The following is a 21,802-nucleotide window of genomic DNA, read 5'->3' as shown; positions in this document are numbered from 1 at the left end:
GAGGGGAGATTTAGGTTAGATATTAGAAAGAAATTCTTCATTATGAGAGTGGTGAGACCCTGGCCCAGGTTGCCCAGGGAAGCTGTGGCTGCCCCATCCCTGGCAGTGTTGAAGGGCAGGTTGGATGGGGCTTGGAGCAGCCTGGGCTGGTGGGAGGTGTCCCTGCCCATGCAGGGGGGTTGGAACTGGATGATCTTTAAGGTCCCTTCCAACCCAAAACCATTCTCTGTCTAAGCTTAATTTAGCAGCTGTGTTTTTTGTTTGTTTTAGACAAGAGTGCAAGTTTACTAAAGAAACATACACGGTTAAAAGCCGCATTAGCACAGGATTAATAGGTGTCAAATAACTACGTATGCTTCTTAAATAAATTAAAAAAAAACAAAACAACCAAACAAAAAGCTGTCCCCACTCTCAGCCGTTAACATTCCCTCCTGGAATTCTAGTCCTTAAAACAACCCCCAAGCCTCTTGCTGCAGCGGTTACACCACGAGCTCCTTCAATTTTAAGTCCCATCATCGCCTTCCTTCCCAGAGGGAGGAGTTTTCCCGGCTTCCGATGACACGGTTTCCACAGCAACATCCCTCCAGGAACCGGGGGCTGCCCAGATCCCGGCCCCTTCCATCCAGCCCAGGGCTGCAGCAGTTAAAAAGCCGCAGGGCAGAGCTGCAATGTCGGCAGGCTGCGATGATTTGGTAGATGAAGTCAAGATCACGCCCCCTCCGCAGACTTTGGGCTAAAAAACATGGATAACTCCTTTGTGGAAGAAGTGGCGGCATCACTGGTGAGAGAATTTCTCAGTAGAAAGGTAACTTGGCTCGGTTTTCTCCAGCTCGTAGGAACGGGAAGGGCACAATGGGAGATGCGCTACAAGGGGGATACAGGGAGCGGTTGGGGGGGGAGGCTTTTTCCAGCCGTAAAGCTGCTTAGAGCTGAAGAGAAACAAGCCTGTCGGGTAAGGATCCGCACTACATCTCCCACAATGCCTGGACATGAAGGCAGCTTCCTCCTCCTCCTCCTCCTCGGGAACGCGCGATCCTTCCCCACCCGCGCCCGCAAAACCCAAGGGTAAATCAAGGAACGCAGGTTCAGGATTTTTCCTCTGCTAGAGGAAGCGGCACCGTGTGGGTGGGATGCTTTTTGGGGGGCTTTTTTTTTTTTTTGCTTTCCCCATTGTCGGTAACAGCTTGGCAGACAGATGTGCCTGTGGGAAGGGGAGGGAAGAGGCCGCTGTACTTTTGACAAGCTTAATGCTGTTAAGGGAACTTTGTACGGTAGGTGAGGGGAGTGTGGGACTGAGCAGAAGGAAAAGGCACCTTCGTATTTCCAGGTGCAAGCGGCCACCACCTTGTATTTACGTGCAGTCCCAAGGAAATACTGCTGATGTCCATCCCAGTCACCCCCCTCAGTGCCAGGAATGAGTTTGCTTGTGTCAGGAATTGAACAGCCACTGACTTAACTAAGTGCTACACAAACCTCGATTTTTTCATCTGTTTTGCATCCAGTCTCCAAATGTGCTTTTTTCAATGTTTGAGAACAAAGCTGAAGCATTTGCCAGGAGAACTGCAGAGGCAGAATTCATTCTTTGCCTTTATCCATGATTATATTTCATTATTTACTGCCAGAAGTGTGAGAGGCTCGAGTCTTGTCTGTTCAATGAGAGGCTCAAGTCTGTTCAACTGATTGCAAAGATCTTCCAAATGAAAGACATTTACATTTTTGAGTTAGATACGTATAAATATAAAAGTGAACAGAAGCAGAAAAGAAAACACAATGTCCTGGAGATAAAGCAGACCATAGAGCTTACAAGAGTAACCTATACTGGAATTGCTGTATCTATTTCATTACTACTCTGGGGTCAAAACCAAAGGGCACAGATAATCCTTCATGCTTCTGCAGAAGTGCCCCCCTGCATCCCCCAAATCTTGACTACAAACAGTGCCAACTTTGAGAACCATCCTTCATTTGCCACACCTTGTCAGGTTACCTACATCTGAGCCAGACAATCCATCTGCAGGAAAATAAATCCTTTCTTGTAACAACAGTCCTTCAGAGAAGAAACCAGGACTTTCTCAAACTGGTGGTCTGCTGTTCTACCACATGAATTAGTTCAGGAGTTGACTCTTGACATTTCACAGTAACTCAGTCTCTCCCTCCAGAAAGTGAGGTGCCCAGAAATGTTGTTTCTGACGTGCCCATCTATGCTGACTACAGGTACAAAGCAGTTGAGGAAGTTTGAAGACCCCACACCAGCAGAGCCCACAGAGATCTGACCAATTTCCAACCTAGGACTCATCAGAATAACTTCCAAGTCATGATAAAGGTTCTGAAACCTGCTCTGAACCCACCAAGGACACAACTGATGTTCAGACTCTGTAACTACCCAAGTCAGAATCACATTTATGAAATGTTGTATCACATCTCGATTGAAAAGCAAAGTCAGTATTTCTGGAACTATTTGAACGAGAAGCCCAGGTATTAGCAGGGGGCTTCATACAGACCAGTCATTCTGATGAGGCTGTTGAGCATTTAAGTCACCTGCAGGGAAGTGGGATTTTTTTCATGTTTGATGGTTTCCCTCTCACAGACAATATTGCCACCTGAATTATTTTCACATCTGGGCTGTATAAATGCCAGACTTGACCATTAAAAGACAGGTTCTAAGGATTAGCTTGTTACTTCTTACTGCCATTTTAATGTATCCAGAAGTTTCATATTACATCCAACAAAGTAAATAACAAAAGCTTTGGTTTGTACGAGTACTCTGAAACCTGACACTTCTCCTTCTCAGGGTTTGAAAAAAACCATCACTACCATGGACCGAGAGCTTCCCCGCTCGGAACTCAGCATCAATAACAGGAATGAACTTCGGAATGTCCTTCACCTGCACTCCTTGTACAAACAGAACAAGGTAAGGAAACAGATCATGCTCCCCAAAATGTGGTATCAGATACCACAAAGCTAGGCCAGCTTTGTGTATGACCAAGTGGCAGAGGACTCAAGCTAGGGCATGTAGCAAGAGGACAACTGGTAATGGATTATAACTGTAAGAGGGGAGATTTAGATTGAACATGAAGAGTAAATAATGGATTATAACTGGAAGAGGGGAGATTTAGATTGAACATTAAGAGTAAATAAATTATTCACTATGAGGTGCTGAGACCCTGGCCCAGGTTGCCCAGGGAAGCTGTGGCTGCCCCATCCCTGGAAGTGTTGAAGGGCAGGTTGGATGGGGCTTGGAGCAGCCTGGGCTGGTGGGAGGTGTCCCTGCCCATGCAGGGGGTTGGAACTAAATGATCATTAAGGTCCCTTCCAACTCAAACCATTCTAGGATTCATGTCTGGTACTGCATTTCTATGGACACACCAGGAGTCCTCTGAGGAATGGAGAGCTTAACATGGAGGTGAGACTGCAGCTGAGACCCTGGCACTTCATGAACCCTGATTACAAACTGCAACGTCCAATAAACCAGAAACAATTACTCACTTCAACACCTATTCCATCATTACAGCTAGTTTATTCCATTTTGGAAGTACCCTAATCGTGCCAGTTTCTATTTGCAATTTTATGTAAGACCTGGCAGACAGAATTATACTTCAAGCATTTATTGCTCTTTGAAATTTAAGATAGACAGCAGCATTTGATGAAGGGGACATCTATAATAATGTCACTTCAAAAAAATCCCCCGGTGTAGTTGCATCACTATAGCAGACATGGTAGCATTTTTAACTTAACCTCTAAGCTTCTGTGGTGTTCTTCATTGGTTGTTCTTTGTTCTTTAAAATGAAATGCTTGTGTGTACAGGGCACATTTTCCACAGCACTGTTGAAAAACAGTGTAGCAAGTGCAGTAGGGTGTTGCCCTATACTTAAGAGTTACCCCAAGCACCTGAATAGAGTTCCAGAGTCGATGGTTCTCCCCAAGTTCTGGTAAAATAAACCACAAATACTGAAGTCAGGTAGTAAAAATACTGGCTGTTCATTCTGGATGCCTCTGAAGCTGAGCAGGAAACACTGGAAAAGGTGTATCCTCACAGTTACCACACTTTGCCATGTTTAGCTAAAATGCAAATAAGGAATCAGCATAACAGATTGTTTCTTCCGTATCCTGCTTATTTCATGTAACACAGCAACATCTTGGAGCTCTTGATGTTCATTCTCCAGCTGACATCTTCCAGCTTCCTGGACTGTTTGTACATCACATCTGGGATATACCCATAGGCAGCCAACTCGAGATAGTAGATGTTCAGCTGCTGTGTAAAAAGAATATGCTACCTTAGGATGCAGCAAGACTAACAAAGAGGTTCAACGGTCACCAATAACCTTATTTTTTCTTTTTGGATAGGCAAAGGAGAACCCACTGAAAACACTTCTTGAAATAATTACTAATTATTTCCTTGAGCGATGTGGGACTTCCAGAAGCACCAGTTCAAGTTCTGCTCTGTCAGCTCCTCAAAGTAAGAGCTCAACATCTCATCCACCCAACTGCTCGGATGAAGATCCTGTGCAAGGCAGTTCCCTTGTGCCCGAGAAGGGTGAAACTAAAACCTGCAGGTAGTGTTAAGTCTTCCTCTTTGCCCTGACTCGTAGCTTTATTTTTCTTTAATAAGAGAAATAGTGTTAACATTTTTATCATTTATCCCTTCAGCTACACTTCTTAAGTTATCCTGATAACACAAAGCTTAAATTCCCGGATTATTAAAATCTCCTGTGCCAGCCACCCTTCAGCAATGCTCTTCTATGTTCCCTGCCAATCACAAAGATTGAGAATCTCGACTGCATATTTCAGCTACTGAAACACATAGAAATATGAGGGTTTTTGCCTTGTAAATTGGAAAGACTCAATTTGAAGCATATTCTGATGAGAAACTTAACTACCTGCACTGAAACTTCAGGTCAAAAGCAAGGCTTATTATCATAAATTCAGTATTGTAACAAACAGTAGAGGTTATTATTTCCATTTTACAGGATAACAGAAAACAGTGTAACCAGATTTCAGTTGCTTTTATTAGCTTCTCCTTCCCTGGAGGTGTTCAAGGCCAGGTTGGATGAGGCTTGTGCAGCCTGTTCTAGTGGGAGATGTCCCTGCTCATGGCAGGGAGGTTGGAACCTGATGATCTTGAAGGTCCCTTCCAACCCAAACCACTCTATGATTCAAGGTGTAGTAACAGCCCTAACTATGCTTCAATGAAAGCTTTTAAAATGGGTATAACAGAGCAATTTACCTTCCCAGCCCTGACTCCCAGGGAATTAATCTGATTCCTCATCTTAAACACAGTATGCTCTAAATAGCCAAGTCTGAATGTCAGTGCCTGCAAAATCCCAGCAAGTCCTTCCTGGCAGGGCAAGAGAACTAGGATTTTGCAAGTTGATGCTACAAATGACAGAATGGTACGGGTTGGAAGGAACCTCTGGAGATCACCAAATCCAGCCCCCCTGCCAGAGCAGGACCAGAACCTGGGACAGGTCACACAGAAAGAAATCCAGATGGGTCTTCAAAGTTTCCAGAGGAGACTCCACAATCTCTCTGGGCAGCCTGTCCCAGGGCTCTGTCACCCTTAAAGTAGTTAAGTTTTTCTTCATGTTGAGGTAGAACTTCCTGTGTTCCAGTTTGCACCCATAGCCCCTCACCCTATCACAGGGCAGGATTGAAAAGAGACTGGCCCTTCCCTCTTGATACTCACCCTTCAGATATTTAAACACATTAATAAGATCCTCTCTTAGTCTACTCTAAACAGCCCCAGGTCTCTCAGCCTTTCCTCATCAGACAGATGTTCCAGTCCCTTATCATCCTTGTAGCCCTTCATTGGACTCTCCAGTAACTCCCTGTCCCTCTTGAACTGGGGAGCCCAGAACTGGTCACAAAACTCCAGGTGTGGTCTCACCCCTGGACAGGGAGAACCTCCCTCGACCTGCTGGACACACTCTGGAAGGGCAGGCAGTGGAAAAGACGGAACTGGCAGCTTCTCTTTGTCAGACACAGGAGCTTTCAGCACGTTGTCAGTGACCCTGCCTCCCCGTGCCAGTATTGCCACCCCTCGCTCTGCTGTACAGCACACCGCAGTTATCCTAGTTCCCCTCGAGAACCTCTCCCCTTGCCGGGGGACCCTTCTGACTAAAACAAACAGCTTCCTGGCACTGAGGAATGCTCTGATCAGCCCCCTCTGACACCAGCACACAACTCAGCACCCCGCTCCCCGCCCCGACCGCCCGCAAAATGGCGCCGGCCCCTCCCCGCGCGGGTATTTATAGCGCGCTGAGCGCATGCGCACAACGGCGGAGGAGGGGGAACACCCCACCCGCTCAGCGACTGCTCGGCTGCGGGGCCAGAGCGGCCCTCGTGGCTCCGGAAGTGGTGTCTTGTGGGGCCGCTCTGCTCCGCCCTGGAGGGCAACTCGGTGGTTTTAACCCTGCAGTGGCGGGAGGTTTGTGAAGCCCCGCACGCCCCTGTGCTCACACCCCTGAGCTCACACCTCTGAGCTCACACCCTTGTGCTCACACCCCTGAGCTCACACCCAGATTTTAAAGAAATTTTTAAGAGTTTTTTTTAAGAGATTTTTAAAGAAATGCTTATAGTGTTGTACAAACAGGGTCACAAATCTCATTTGCCTTTCAGAAAAGCTTGTTTATAGCATTATATACGTGTAGGAAAACAGATGCAAACAGTGAACTGCACCTTGTGTTGCTTCCTGGAGGACCAGACTGAGGAAGATAGAAAAAGAGGCTGTTAGCAAAAGAATGAAGGGATTTTCAACCAAGCAGGTGGAGAAGGAATGGGAACTGCTGCTGGTGGCTTATGACCTTTCTGGTGTGATATATGTAAATATATATATAGTTTGCTTTCCGTTATGGTATGGTACACATCACAATAAGGAAGTGGATAAGAGTAAAGTAAAGTGTTACACATATTATAACCAATTGTGACACACACTAATGATAAAGAAATAGTGTCCTGAGCACCTACATATAGATGTTAAAGTGAAAAGGGATTGGGTTTGAGTACCACTGCTAGATAATAAGTAACTTAATTTCACAGCAGTACCTCGGTTAGCCAAGCAGAGGTTTTAATTGATTTCATTGTGCATTACTTTGCTGTTTCAAGTTTTGCCTTTTTCTTCCTTGTAGAGGTGATGTTGAGAATCCACTGGATAAAATCCCTCCATCCAGAAAACATCAGCAAAAAAGTGAAAAATGCCACACAGGGGCAATACACAACAGCCACTTACCCTCCGATGGGGATAAGAAGCTAAAACATAGTCAAGAAGATTTAAAAGCAGCAACAATCTCTGAAGAGCTGAAATCCACAATGAAGGAGAAGCCAAAGCCCAGGTCTGGACTCATTGTCAGAGGAATGATGGCTGGACCAGTAGCAAGCTCACCAGAGGTGATTTCCAACACTTACACATTTTTTGCTTGGCTGCAGATTTTATAGCTAAGCTGTGATAAAGTCACATGCAAATAATATTAAAATGACTTTTGCATGCTAATCCATTAAACCTGCAGCCTGAAAATACATGGTAAGTTAGGGAAGTGGTTCTGGTTAATTCAGAAATTCAGATACAACCACTACATACAACCACCCCCTGCATGTCTGTAATCTTAGGTTACAGAATTTCATAGAAACACAGAATCAGAATCTGCTGAGTGGGAAGGGACCCATCAGGATCATTGAGTCCAACTCCTGTCCCTGTGTAGGGCACCCCAAGAATCACACCATGTGCCTGAAAGCATCATCCAAATGCTTCTTGAGCTCAGGCAGGCTTGGTGCTGTGACCACTGCCCTGGGGAGCTTGTTCCAGTGCCCAACCACCCTCTGGGGGAAAAACCTTTTCCTGATATCCAACCTAAACCTCCCCTGATTCAGCTTCCTGCCATTGCCCTGAGTCCTGTCACTGGTCACAGGAATGAAGAGATCAGGACCTGCCCCATCTCTTTCCATTCTTTATATCTTTTGACAGATGGGATTTTTCCATTTTCCTAGGAAAACTGCTTTTCTATCTCAGCAGTATCTACAGTTTTCCATGTGTTTTTAGTCATGGGTATCTGTTTTATTTAGGTTTTTCTGAAACCCTCCATTTAATTAATAGCAGTTTGGATTAGAAAATGACTTTCAGTTTGAAATATGTTTCTAAATTGGTCCAATCAGACTATATTCCATCAACAAGTGTTTTAAAAACACTGTTTGAAAATTCTTGCCTCTTATTCACACTGTTTCTATTCTATTCTATTCTATTCTATTCTATTCTATTCTATTCTATTTGTTTTTTGTGTTTTGTTTTTTTTTCCTTTATGGTTCTTTTATATAGACAGAAACTTTCCCTCTGTAAAAAGAGGCTTGTAATAATGACAAATTGAAATATTTTCAACATATCATTGAGATAATGCTAAAGAGAATATGGAAGTTAAATGGATTAGTTGGAAATAAAGAACAGATACCTGCAGTGGGCAGTCTTTCCAGTAAAGTGGCTTGCATATATTGGTTTCCTGAGTTACAGGTACAACCCCAAAAATTAAGCTTATAGGAGGTATTTTGTTGGTGTTCTTGAGGAAAAGAAATAAGTTTTTAATGGTATATAGCATCTTTAATGCTGTTCACATTTCAAGTAAGAATATATGTTTCATTTAGTATCAATTTTTTTAAAAATCTAATTTACTGTATAACTTGACTCTTAAGAAAAGACACATTGCTTAGCCCAGAAATTAGTGCTAGAGCTTTCCTTTGCTTTTCATGCTTAATTAAAAGTGCTGAATTTTAATCTTTGGTTTTAATGGCACTTCTTTCTAGGATCTGCACAAAAGGAGGCTTTCAAAACGCTCCACCAGCACAAGCAGCACAGCACAGCTGAAGGGTGAGGAACATGAAGAAAATTACATGAATGTCCCAAGTACTGATTTTCAAGAAAGCAAAGGACCTTCAACACAAGTAAATATGGAGTTTGCATCAAAGACTATGTCAGGCTCACACACAAGCTCAGCCTCTGAAAAATTAAGGAACATCCCCAAAGATACAGAAGACTCTGTTGCTAAATTATTGTCTGAGAGAGAGAGGACCAAGACAGAAGAAAGAAAATCAGTTTCAAGCTTTGGTACAGAAAGCCATGAAAAAAGCCTTAAAGTGAGTGCCCCTCACAGACATTCAGGGTCTGGAAGAGAGAAGAGAGAAAGATCCCTCAAGAAAAATGAGACTCGGTTGTCAGGCCACAGGTAAGAATATTTGTAAGAATATTATATTGAAATGTTGAAGAAACCTGTTGGACAACTAGGAGTGCTTGAGGTAGGTCTTCTGATTCCACTGAGGGGAAGTAGCTGCAAGAGATGAAGACACCGAAAGGCAGAGAAGTGTTAAGATTTAAATTAGTGAGGGGAAGTAGCTGCAAGAGATGAAGACACTGAAAGACAGAGAAGTGTTAAGATTTAAATTAGTAACTTTTGCCATCCCAAACCACTCAAGACTCCTTTCTTGGTCAGTGGAGAGACACCAGAGGTGCTGGTTTCTCTTTACTGCTTCAAAAGGCAGCTAGTTACTAGTTCAGGTTTAGACCACTTAGACATCTAAGCAGTACAGGTGACTCCCACCTGTGGAGGTCATCTCTAGTGTCCCAGGGAAACCTTCCTTGCTCCTTAGGAAACAGTATGTATGCTGCAGCCTCTCAGCTCTGTGTCTGAAAACACTTTACTCTAAAGTTAGCTCAGATTTGCTCTTTTTAATTAAGCTGCATTACTTCACATTGATGTAAAAGGTTTAAAAAAGCCTCCTTCTATGAGCTCCAAATATGTATTTTTGCCTTTTTTTTCTGTCTTATTCTCCTACTTGACCTTTTCTTCTTGATAGTTTTTAAAATTATTATTATTTTATGTGCAGAGAAGAAAAGGACACATGGAATTTTGTTTATTTGGGTGCTGCTAAAGAATTAGAACCCAAATTGCCACATCTCAAAGCTGGCTTCACAGCGGGGCTGTGACTTAGATTGGGTTTTGAAATGCCTCAGGTTGATTAATCCACCAGAGTTTAACCAGCCTGAAATGCAGAAGATGCTCTAGGTTTGAGCAGTGCAGGGCAGCTGTGCCCTGGAAGTGCATATATAACATCTGCATAATAAAACCGCTGTTTCATGCCTAGCACTTCTCTTCAGCATGTCTCAGCCAACTTCAGTCTGGGGGTGATTCTCCCTGTGCCCATACTACAGAGGAGAAAACTGGCAAGAGACATTTGCATGCTACAGGTTACAAACCAGGTCAACAGTACAGTCATCCTTGAGAGTAGAAACCCTGAGTGTTGGTCTTGGGGTGCACTCCCAGTGCTAGAGCTTGTGTTATAGTTGGTAGAAATGTCTTTGAGGTTGTATCACCTGCTGCTCCATAAACTATGCTGAAACTGCAACCACAGACTTAAAAAAAAAATATTATTGCTATTTTGTTTTCCTATTTATTTACTTATAAATCTTGAGACACTGTGGTTGAAGCCATGAGGAAGCAATGAGGTAGTAAGTCTCTCCACATTTATGTTAGAGGCTGTGGGAATTAACAAACTGGTGATCTATTGGAGCTGCAAATGCACCAGGACTGACACTTCCATTCTGTCTGGAAACAAAAATCAGCTGAAAATCATTACACAGCTATTTGCCTGTGCTAACTAACTTCATTTTTAAAGTATTATTGAGTAACAGGTCAAAGTACTACAGTCCTAAGTCTTAAAATCCACAAGAGGTCAGTTCTCCATTGCATACTGAACTGGAAAGCTGAGCAATGTCAGCTAACCCAGCTGAACCCTGGCTGTACAAATCCATCTGTTGCTGAGCTGGAACTGATGCCTGCAGATCCACCTGTGATATTCTGCTTCCAGAAGGATTGGTTAAATCTTGCATGACTCTATGTGAATGCAGAGAGACAGCTCATAAGTCCCTGTGGAAGCAGAAGCAATGGGCTCTGACTCCATGCAACTCGTTTCATATATAGGACGTATGAGGTGGTGCTAACCCAGCCTTTATGCTTTCCAGTTTCAGGGTGGTTTATTACTTAATGCTTAGCATTCACTGAAGTAGAGAATGCAGCTTCCATGGGCTTTTGACAGCTCCCCACAAAGCTGAGAGATAAAGTGTATTCCTGGTATTTGGTAATGGATATATAGTACATCATTTAGGAGTGTCAAAGGCACATTGGACTGGATAACATTTTTTTGGGAAGATTGACCAAGATATCTCTTGTACTAACTTCAATTTCCTGTGGTTGGATGTGCTGATACTTCCTAACCTGTTGCAGTAATTATGGAGAGAGCAGAAAAGGAGAAGATGGACTCAAAGGGGACTGCCCCAGTGCACCATTTTGTGGAGTGTAGTGCAGTGACTGCTGCAGTAAGAGGTTTGGAACAGTTTCCTTCATTCAGAGACCTGGTTTGGTTTCACAGAATCACAGAATCCCAAGGGTTGGAAGGGACCTTGAAGGATCACCCAGTCCAACCCCCCTGCCAGAGCAGGGTCACCCAGAGCACATCACACAGGAACGTGTCCTGGTGGGTTTGAATGTCTCCAGAGGAGACTCCACAGCCTCTCTGGGCAGCCTGTTCCAGGGCTCTGTCACTCTCACAGGACAGAAGTTTTTTCTGATGCTTCGGCAGGAACAGAAGAGGGAGCTATTTCCTCAGCAGAATCCATGTAATCTATTTCCAGAGCAAAATATTCATGCCAGGCGATTTGAGTTGAATCCAGTAGAGCATTTGAATGCTCTGAGCTCCTGAAAACTCACACTGAAATCAGCAGGACTTCTGAGACTCCTGAAGTTAAGTGGAAGCAACAGAGAGTGGAAGTGAGACTCCAAATAAATATCAACTATTACAATATAAGACTTGGCTCTTGCAAGACTTTTATCCCTTGGGCCAAAACCTGCCCTGTATGGAGAGCCTTTCAGGATTTGGCCAGGGAACTTCAGCATTTTGAGGACTGAGAAATGACAATATAGGTGTGGATATTTTTCTGCATCATCTTCCATTCTCTATTACTCCTACCTGACATTTCTGTCCTAAGTGCTAATTAAGTGTTTAGATGAGTAGCTGAAAATCTATCCAGTGTTTGATGGGAAAGAAAAAGCAGGCATCTGCAATTCTGGTTTTGTATCCTATAGAAAACGAAAGGGACGCAAATCTTACTTTTCCTTTCAGTTGTACTTTTTCATTGTCTTCCTCATATGAAAAAGAAGCAGCTGTTGCACACAGGCTGCATCCAGTGTCTCCACATGAGGAGAAAATGAAGCAGCTCCACTGCTGGGCATCAAAAGACAAGCTGAGTGTTATTGGTTACAGAGCACTGGAACAGGCTGCCCAGAGAGGTTGTGGAGTCTTCTTCTCTGGAGACTTTCAAGACCTGTCTGGATGCATTTCTGAGTGACCTGCCGTAGTTTTAGTCTTGCTCTGGCAGGAGGGGTGGACTCAATGATCTCCAGAGGTCCCTTTCAACCCCTAACATTCTGTGATTTCACAAAAAAGTTTGTCCTCATTAAGAATTGGAGGCTCTGTCTTGGTTCAAATAGGAACCATTTTGCTGTATTCCTACATGAGGGCTGGGCGTCAAGAAGGCAGGGACAGCCTCTTTTCACTTGTGCCCTGTGATAGGACGAGGCATAATGGATGCAAACTGGAGCACATGAAGTTCCACCTCAACGTAAGGAAGAACTTAATTACTGTGAGGGTTACAGAGCCCTACAACCCCTAACATTCTGTGATTTCACAAAAAAAAGTCCTCATTAAGAATTGGAGGTTCTGTTTTGGTTCAAATAAGAATCATTTTGTTATCTTCTCAGTGAGGAGGGAGTTGGATTTCTGTGGTGACCCAAATTAAATGCTTACCTACAGAGAGGGCTGTGAAAGTCAAGTCTGAGCCCTGAGTTTTCCAAAATGACAGATCAATACACCCACCACAGATAGGAAAAAAAACCCAAACATTTATTTGCATTGCTGTTGCTGCAATCCCTTGTTTCCTTTTATGAAATTGGAATAAAGTTAGTGAATCCATCAATTGGAGACTAGTGATGGAGCTGTAGTCTTTGCTTGTTTATTGAACTGTTACTGCTGAGAGCATCTCCTTTCAAATTCAGGCAGCCCTTGTGATGGTTAAAAAGACCAATGCTTAACCGCAGTTATTACCTAATTGCTCATAACTGTAATAAAATGCTGACTTTTAATAGAGAGCTACTTGTTATTTTTTCAGTACTTCATATTTATCCCCTGGCAGACATATTGTTCCTTTCATCTCAGAAGGGTGGAGGTGAAGAACACCTGGTTCACCAGCATCTTTCTTTATCTACATAGTACCTGGCAATATGATGTCTGAATTCTTCACCAAAGAAGAGAGAATGATCACAAAAAAATTAGAAGAAAAGGATTGTTTTCTTATGTGTATTACAGGGAGAACAGAAGTTCTGTTGAGTCAAGGGTATCTCTCTGTTTCATGAGTGTATTCTTTCCCCTGTCACAAGGATTTATCTGATAAAGAAAGTATAATATGCCATATAGTTTGCATACCTACTCAGATTTAACTGTGAATGCAATCTATATGCCTATTTTTTTTTTAAGAATTCCTGATTTTTAAATAATCCAGAAAAAAAGCAGTATCTAGGTGGCAGCAAATCTTCATGTATCCTCAGCTGCCAACAAACAGCAGCTCATTTAACTTCTCAATTCATAGAATCATAGAATCTGCTGAGGTGGAAGGGACCCATCAGGATCATCGAGTACAACTCCTGTCCCTATGTATAGTATCCCAAGAATCACACCATGTCCTTGAGAGCATCATCCAAATGCTTCTTGAACTCAGGCAGGCTTGTTTATTATAGCATAAGAAATTGTGGTGTTGGCAATGGTAACCATAGGTACAGGGGGTCATTATCAGAAGACTATTTCAATCTGGGTTTTAAACTTGCTCTTCTCAGGAGCTGGATGTCTGTCTTTTCATATTCCATGGCTTTAGCTTTTAATACTTCAGATACAAAGCTTCAGTGGCCACAGTACATTCTATTTTTCCTGCCTTAACTACATGATAGCATTACAGTGATGAATATATGAAGGGAATAAGGAAAAGGAAAGGTTTACTTTGGCAGAGAAATCATGCAGGAGAAGTAATTAACTTTGAGTCAGTTTGTGGTACTTTCTTATGTGACTTAATCTTGCAAAGGTAAATTGATGAGTTTTCTCATTGTGTGAACTAATACAATGTATACAGCACTCCTATTTTACTGTAGAACCTTCTATTTTAAGGAAATGAAAAATGTTTCTCCAAGAACATATGAAGACATAATGCAGTATTGGCATGTTGCACCAAACTGCACACACATATGTACAGAGAATTATGTCAGTGATTCTTCCCTGCTCCTTCATAGGAATTGTATTTAACCTAACAAATTAAAAATCACATTTATGTCTCAGTGCCACTTCAGTGGAGAATTTGAAACCCCATCTATCCTTTCAGGTCATTTTGATGTTGTTGTTTATAGTTCCTTCTCAAAGGAGGATTTCTCTCTGTTCTTCTTTGTGTTAAGTCCTTGTTCCTCTTGGTAGTGTTAGTTGTGTGCAAAGGAAAATGTGGGTGACTCACTACTTTTAAGGTTTTATTTATTAATTATTTCATTTTTAAATTTTCAAGGGAATATAAAATGCTATGTTTAAAAATAGACCGTTCAAGTCCAAGATTCCAACTAAAATGTTGCTTTGTCTGGAGTTATGATTTTGTTAAAATGCTCCAAGTTCCACAGGAACTTGGGAGAAATGGTGTTGAGGGAACATATGAAGATGAAACACTGCAAACTGCTCAAGACTTTCCTGAGTCTTTTAACCTGAGCAGAGCCTTGCATGGCAGGGAGAAAAGGTTCTTGGCCACCTTTAATATCTTGAGGTGGGGTCAGCCCTCCCTTGAGGAGGGGAGTTGGACTGTGTGACCTCCAGAGGTCCCTTCCAACCTCAACCACTCTGTGATTCTCCTTAATGCTGGATCCCCTGCAACAAGGAGCACACAGAATATAGAATCAATACCTGTTGAAGCTGATGCCTGACCTCAGGTTAAAATTGGTCTATTGCTTTACGAGAGAAACCATGGGGAACAATGAATTACTTGATAAGCCTAAATGGTGTCAGAAGGCAGGATTTCCCTATGTTTCACAGCTTGAGCAAACAAAATTGGGGAAAGGCAGGCAAAACTGCTTCAGGGCAGTTGAGAAACAATTCTGTCTCAGCTACAGTTGTTGCTTATGCAGCCTCTGAAGTTGAAGTGCTCTCCTAATTTTTCACGCCCCTTAATTCTATCAAGGTGTGGTGGTGGTGTGGAAACCTTCCACTCCTCAGCTGAATAGTTTCTAAATGAGTAAATCTGAGCTGGCCAGCTGTGTTCTGACTGGGCAGTTCTGCAGTGTAGTGGAACCACCTTACACTGAGCTAGATGGTCAGATTTTATCTGTAGAGCTGAGTTTCCCTTCTGGTAGTTAAAAACAACATATTTAGAAGTTGGAACTTCTAGTTTTCATGTATAAAGCCAGATAGCCACCCTGCCCCAATTCCAAGAAAAGAAAAACACTATAGAAACTAGAATAAGAGCAATGAAAGAAGAAAAATGTGTAAAGCTGAAATCAAAGACCCCAGGGAACAAAAGGACTTAGCAATCAGGACCTAAAGTTATAGCTGTTTTGCCAGTATCATAGAAGCTAAAAGGGAATGGTCATCAGAAAGGCAAAAAGAAACAAGAATATCATTACATCAGAACAAAAATTTCCTCCTGCTATTACTGAGCGTAAGGATACAGCAGTGGATCCCATTGTCAGAGATTTCAGGAGCAAGAAGGAGAATTGATTCTCCACTCATCCTTTCATTGTGAACAATCACCCTACTTATCCGGTTCTTCTAATTGTCTCTGCCATACCCTCCTTTGCCTTGCAGGCAGTCTTGGCTACAAACTGAATGGGAGTTAGTGGTTTCCTTTCCGAAGGCTGCCAGTACAGATGGATATTTCAGACAGTAGAGGCTGGTTTATGACTGTGTATCTTGGCTTCAGATGCCTTTTCCAACCAAAACCTAAGTATCTCTGGTGTCCTTCATCTCCACCACCAGGAAAGTAAGTGCCAGTGAGTTCAGAGTAAAAGTGTCTCTTCCTGCAAGAGTCTTTCAACCAAGTTTGCCTCAGCTGGGCATTCTAGTGGTTCCCAAAATATCACTCATTATTTGGTAATAAGCCTTTTTCTAGCAGTGCTCTGCATTCTAACACCAATAGGGTAGGGTTAGTGAATTGCCATAGATACCAAGTTCCTTAATGGAACATTACTCATATTTCATAGAATCTTACAAATTACAGATGGAAAAGACTTTTAAGGTCATTTGTTTCTGTGGCAGATTTTTCATCACTCTCTCTATACTTGCTATAATACTTTTTCCAGGGTTTTGTCTAGTCCAGTCTTAAATGAGTCAAGTGACACGTGACACATCTTCCCTGAGAATGTATTTCAGTGTCAACCAGTCACAGAATCACAGAACATTAGGGGTTGGAAGGGACCTCTGGAGATCATCGAGTCCAACCCCCCTGCCAGAGCAGGACTAAATCTAGGGCAGGTCACTCAGAAATGCATCCAGACAGGTCTTGAAAGTCTCCAGAAAAGGAGACTCCACAATCTCTCTGGGCAGCCTGTCCCAGGGCTCTGTCACCCTAACAGTAAAGAAGTTCTTCTTCATGTTGAGGTGGAACTTCCTGTGCTTGAGTTTGAATCCATTGCCCTTCATCCTATCACAGGGCACAAGAGAAAATAAGTTGATCTTTCCTTCTTGACACTCACCCTTCAGATATTTATAAACATTAGTTAGATTCCCTCTCAGTCTTCTCCTCTCCAGCCTAAAAGCCCCAGGTCTCTCAGCCTTTCCTCATAAGGCAGGTGTTCCAGTCCTTTCATCATCCTCATAGGCCTTTGTTGGACTATCTCAAGTAAATCCCTTCCCTCTTGCACTGGAGAGCCCAAAACTGGATGCGATACTCTAGGTGAGGTCTCACTAGAGTAGAGGGGGAGGAGAACCTCCAAGCACAAGGAGACTAGTCCTTAAGTCTTTTTTTCCCTTATATTCACCTTGCATTTGTTTTTTTTCTGCCAATTATCCATAGATTAAGTTGATTTTTTGACTGATCTTTCATTTCCTTGCTACATATTCACCTCTGTAAATGTCTGCTTGTTGGTTTTTGTTTTTGTTTTTGTTTTTTTTTTAATATTTCACATTCTGAAATGTTGCTGTTGCTTCACTGGTCAATTTTGTTGGTTTGTTTTCTGTTTCTTCTATGTATGTAAGGACTGCCCTAACTTTGTTGCACTGTGACTTTCACTAATACAGGGCAAGAACAATCACCTGCTGCTCATGGCTTCATTCTCAGCATTATAAAATCACATTAGCACATTTTTCACTGCCATTTGTCACAGACATAAGCCATCTTACTTTCAGCTTCAAGCACACTGAATGCAAATTGTCTCCTCAGTGTTTTAGTGTTTTTCTCCAGAGGTGCCTTTATGGTACAACTATGGAGTCTGTCTAATTGTCTAATTTTCTGTCCTAAGGCAATATGTGTTCCTATGGAAAAGGTAACTGCCTTAATTCCCTGCATTTCTAAATAACACTGACAAGCTGTGAATGGCTTTGCTTTGGTTTCTGGACCACCTATGGCTTTCTTCATCCTGAATGGAGACCATTTCAGTGTTACTGAAAATTCCTACCTTTTCCCTTTCATATGATCCAATAAGAAGTCCCTGAAAATTCACTTTTATGCAACTACAGCATCCTCAGAGGAAAACAAAATACTAATCTTCCTCAAAGAAATCCTTTAAGTCCTTTAAAAATATGTGCAGGTTTTATTATTATTTTAGATATGGGACTTTAAAAATAATGTTTTCCAAGTGTTACAGTCCTTAAAGGATTAATATCCAGAATTTCTGTTATTAACAGGAATAAACCATCTAATTGTCTGTGTGAAAACCAAGCCTATACCTTCCAGTTATACATGATTGAATGTTTAAAACTGCCAAGGTCCTGTCATGCATTTTTATTCTGCATCTTCGCTGGCCACAAGTTGTTCTGATTTACATTAGAACATTGGCAGAGAATGTTGGCCCTGAGCAAGTCCAGAGTAGGATTTATCATTCAGCTCATCAGCATAAGCAAAAAAGCAGAACACAAGCAACACAGGAGGTCTCTGGACTGCATTGATGAAAACTTCCTGAGACAGGGAATCAAGGAACTGTCAAGGGGTGTGATCCTCTAGACCCGATCCTTGCAAGCAAGGGAGAACTGGTTGGGGAAGTGAAGGTTGGGAACAGGCTTGACTGCAGCAACCATGAGATGAGGAGAAGATAGAAGAAAGGATGGCAAACAGTATTGTCACAGCCTTGGACATCAGAAAAGCAGCCTTTGGCCTGTTCAGAGACCTGCTTGGAAAAAATACTGTAGCACATAGGTCTAAAAGAAGAGGGGTCCAGGGGAACTGGTTGGTCTTCAAGCATCACTTCCTCCAAGCTCAAGTACTTGTGACATACTGAAAGTCAAGCAAATGCAGCAGGAGACCTGAATGGGTGAACAAGGAGCCCATGAGAAAACTGAAACACAACAAGGAAGCATAGAAGAAGTGGAAGAAGGATCAGATAATTTGGGAGCAGTATAGAGACACTGAGTGTGCAGGGTTGGGGTTAGGGAAGTCAAAGCCCTCCTGGAGATGAATATGGTGGGGGATGTGAAGGGACACAAGAAGGGCTCCATCAGGTACATCATCATGGAAAGAAAGACTCAGGATACTGTGGCCCTACTGCTGAATGGTGCAAGGGACCTGGTAACAAATGAGACAGAAGAGGCTGAAGCACTTGGTGCCTGGAGAAGGGAACAATTACCCTCAGGAGGGAAGGATCAGATTAGGAAAGTTCTAAGCAGATTATACTAGTATGGAGAAATATATCATGGGGATTGGGGAGAGAATAAAGAAAACACAACCTGACTCTTCTCAGTGGTGCCATGGCAGGAAAAGAGGCAACAGGCACAAACTGAACTGCAAGAAAGTAAGTTAAAATGTAAGAAAAATATAATTCCCTATGAGGGTGGAAATGCTGAAGCAGGTTGATTAGGGAGTCTGTGGTGTCTCCATCCTTGGAGACAGAACTTGACTGGACATGGCCCTGAGTAACCTTCATCTGTTAAATCTGCTCTCAGCAGAAAGTTGGACTAGGTGAACTACAGAGGTCCCTTCCAGCCTTGGGAATTCTGTGATTCTGGACTCATGACAGAAATAAGAGTTGAAGCAGCTTCCCTCTTTTAAATATGGTCTACAACTGAAACAGGAAAATACAGTGCCTTATAAAGGTTAATATATGAATGTCACACTTCATAAAAATTACTGACCAACATTCCCATTTAAATTGTATTGTTTAAATAAAATTGAATTTTTAACTCAAAAGGAAAAAAGAAATGCAGCAAAGTTATTTTTACATACATAATTTACCCAGCAGTTATGATGGGCTCCAGTCTTTTCTGCTGTGCATTTTGGTGTAAAAACAGGTTTCCTAGGAGTAGTGAATATTTTGAAGGCTCTACTCTTTGCTCAGTGGGCTGTAATACTTCACAGTTATATACAAAATCAGAGTATCAGATGAGATAGCTAAAAAATAAGGTCTGGCATTTTGGTAAGTAATAAAGTTCTGATCCTGTGAGACGTTGGGCAGTTCCTAAAATTACTCATGACCTTCATAGCCTATTCTGTGAAATGAGCTCTCTGCTCAGATGGCCTATGATATAAACTAGAATATAACCTAGAGCGTGTTGAAAATCAGTCAGAAACCCCAAGTGATTTCAGTATGGGCCAGCCTGCTCACTGACATGCAGTGTGTGTCAGCAACATCTGAGAAATTAATTCCATTTTTCCCTCTATGAGAGGAAGAGGATGTATTGGGCAATGGTGGCATTTCTAGGAAATAAGAGTTGAGTCAGAGTGCAACATTTCAGATCAAAAAGCAGAAAGGAATGCATGTTGGAGCAGCCTAATAGGAAATTACCTTTGCACGTTTCCTTCCATCTCTGGCTGTTTGGGATCTCTAGCACCAGGCATTGTCCTTAAGCCACACGAAGAAGCACGTGGGTTCATCTCAAGCTTTTGTCAGTGTTTTGGTGTGGCTTTGTAGGCAGGAAGCACAGTCAGAGTAGTGCAATAGGCACCTTCCCTGGGAGACCAACCAAACCCTCCTGGCAACGTGCTCAGCTGCCAGCAGGGGAATAAGTCTTTCTTTGACTTTTTGCAATTGACAATGGCTGTCAAACAAAAAAAGGGGTCATCTTTGGGGAATATGGGTTTAACCAGCCCATACACAAAAGAGAGAGAGAGAGAGAGAGATTGTCATTGCCAAATCACCCAGTAGTGAAAACCTTCAAGTATCTGTTGTTGTGTAACACCCTTTATAACATAATGCTTGGACGGGAAAAAAGAACCTAAAATAAAAGTAACTATTGTGCCTTTTGTTTTGTGCCAATGGATTTATGGCATCAGAGTCTTCCACATAACATCTGCGTGTGCTGCCATTTGTCCTTTTTAGTGTTTTTCCAGCACTCCATGGGAAGAAGCACTTTGCAGTTACTGGAAATGGCAAATGGCTGCTGTATCATTTCTTTATTTTTAGAAAGGATGTAAAACTGGCAAGGTCCAGCCCATTGCCTAAAATGCATCCAGTCAATTGAGAATTTGCCTCGTTCGTGTGAACACAGAGGGACTCTGGATCTTCTCAAATGTAAATCAAGAACAGACAGCATTCATCCTATTTTGCTGGTAGAGCTTCACACCCTGTCCTCTCACTGTGTCCACTCAGGGGGGGTCTCGGAGACCAGTAAGAAGCATAATAAGAAATCATCTGCACCTTATGAACAATCAGCTGTTTGCAGGTAGCACAGGGGATTTTTGTGCCCCTTTGTGTTGTGAAGAATACTTGAACAGGAGGCAAGTACTCTCTGCAGATCATGACCTCACCATTAGGCTGTTATTTGTGTTCATTTTTTTAAAAATTAGAGAACTAGCCCACCCCTCCATGTAAGCTCTTACCTTCTTTCAATGTAACGTTTCATATTAGCTTTCAGGAAGGTAATTTATTTTGCTAAAATCTGTCTGGTTGCAGTGGTTTGAGCTGTTAAAAACCTGAGGTTTCTAGCAGGAAATGTAAGGCCACGAGAACTCCACATCCTATTAATAAATGGCCTGAAAGCTGAAGGCTAAACCAGGCAGAGTGGGGACTTCGTAGGTGATGAGCAGAACGGGACATTGTGTTCACCTCCACCGATGTGAGTTGATTGACTGTTGAAGCCTGGGCACACTTCTCAGTGTTTTATATAGTGACTCAGCTGCTGTCTTGTAAGTGTCTTTCTTTAATGGAATTTCAGCTCTCTCTTTTATTTTCCTGATAACTGTTTATTTTACTGAGAGCTGTTTATTTTGCTGCCAACTGTTTTGAGTTGCTGAAATCAATTCTTAGTTCACAAGGCTGGTTCTGTGCCCCTTGAAAATTCCAGTGTGGAGGATGTTACCCCAAAAAAGTGTTCATAGAGTACAGTATAAAAAAAAGGAGCTATACTTTTATTATAGTAACTCTAGTTTTATAGCTAGAGATAAATATTCATTCACTAAGTGCATTCTGTGCAGGTGCACTCATCATGCACTTCAAACCATCTTGTAGCTTGATCTGTGATTATGATTTTTTTTTTTCATGTACAAACCTTCTTCCCAGCAATGCTGAAGTTTTCTCCTGAATTGTCACTCCAACTATTAAAATTCAGCAGG

General features: G+C 42.3%; 1 protein-coding gene across 1 annotated transcript in view; it reads left to right on the top strand.

Moving 5' to 3' along the window:
* Positions 1 to 742: 742 nt before the first annotated feature.
* Positions 743 to 21,802, top strand: part of FAM188B (family with sequence similarity 188, member B) — a 76,785-nt gene continuing 55,725 nt past the window's right edge. The window contains exons 1-5 of the mRNA XM_009997327.1: positions 743 to 805; positions 2,789 to 2,908; positions 4,342 to 4,550; positions 7,122 to 7,380; positions 8,782 to 9,200. Of these exons, the coding sequence (XP_009995629.1) occupies positions 743 to 805; positions 2,789 to 2,908; positions 4,342 to 4,550; positions 7,122 to 7,380; positions 8,782 to 9,200 (1,070 nt within the window). The remainder of the gene's footprint in view (positions 806 to 2,788; positions 2,909 to 4,341; positions 4,551 to 7,121; positions 7,381 to 8,781; positions 9,201 to 21,802) is intronic.

The sequence above is a fragment of the Chaetura pelagica genome, unplaced genomic scaffold (assembly GCF_000747805.2).
Source record: "Chaetura pelagica isolate M959 unplaced genomic scaffold, ChaPel_1.0 scaffold184, whole genome shotgun sequence".
Classification (NCBI taxonomy): domain Eukaryota; kingdom Metazoa; phylum Chordata; class Aves; order Apodiformes; family Apodidae; genus Chaetura; species Chaetura pelagica.
The sequence above is the reverse complement of the archived record's forward strand: the minus strand, read 5'-3'. Positions and strand labels throughout refer to the sequence as shown.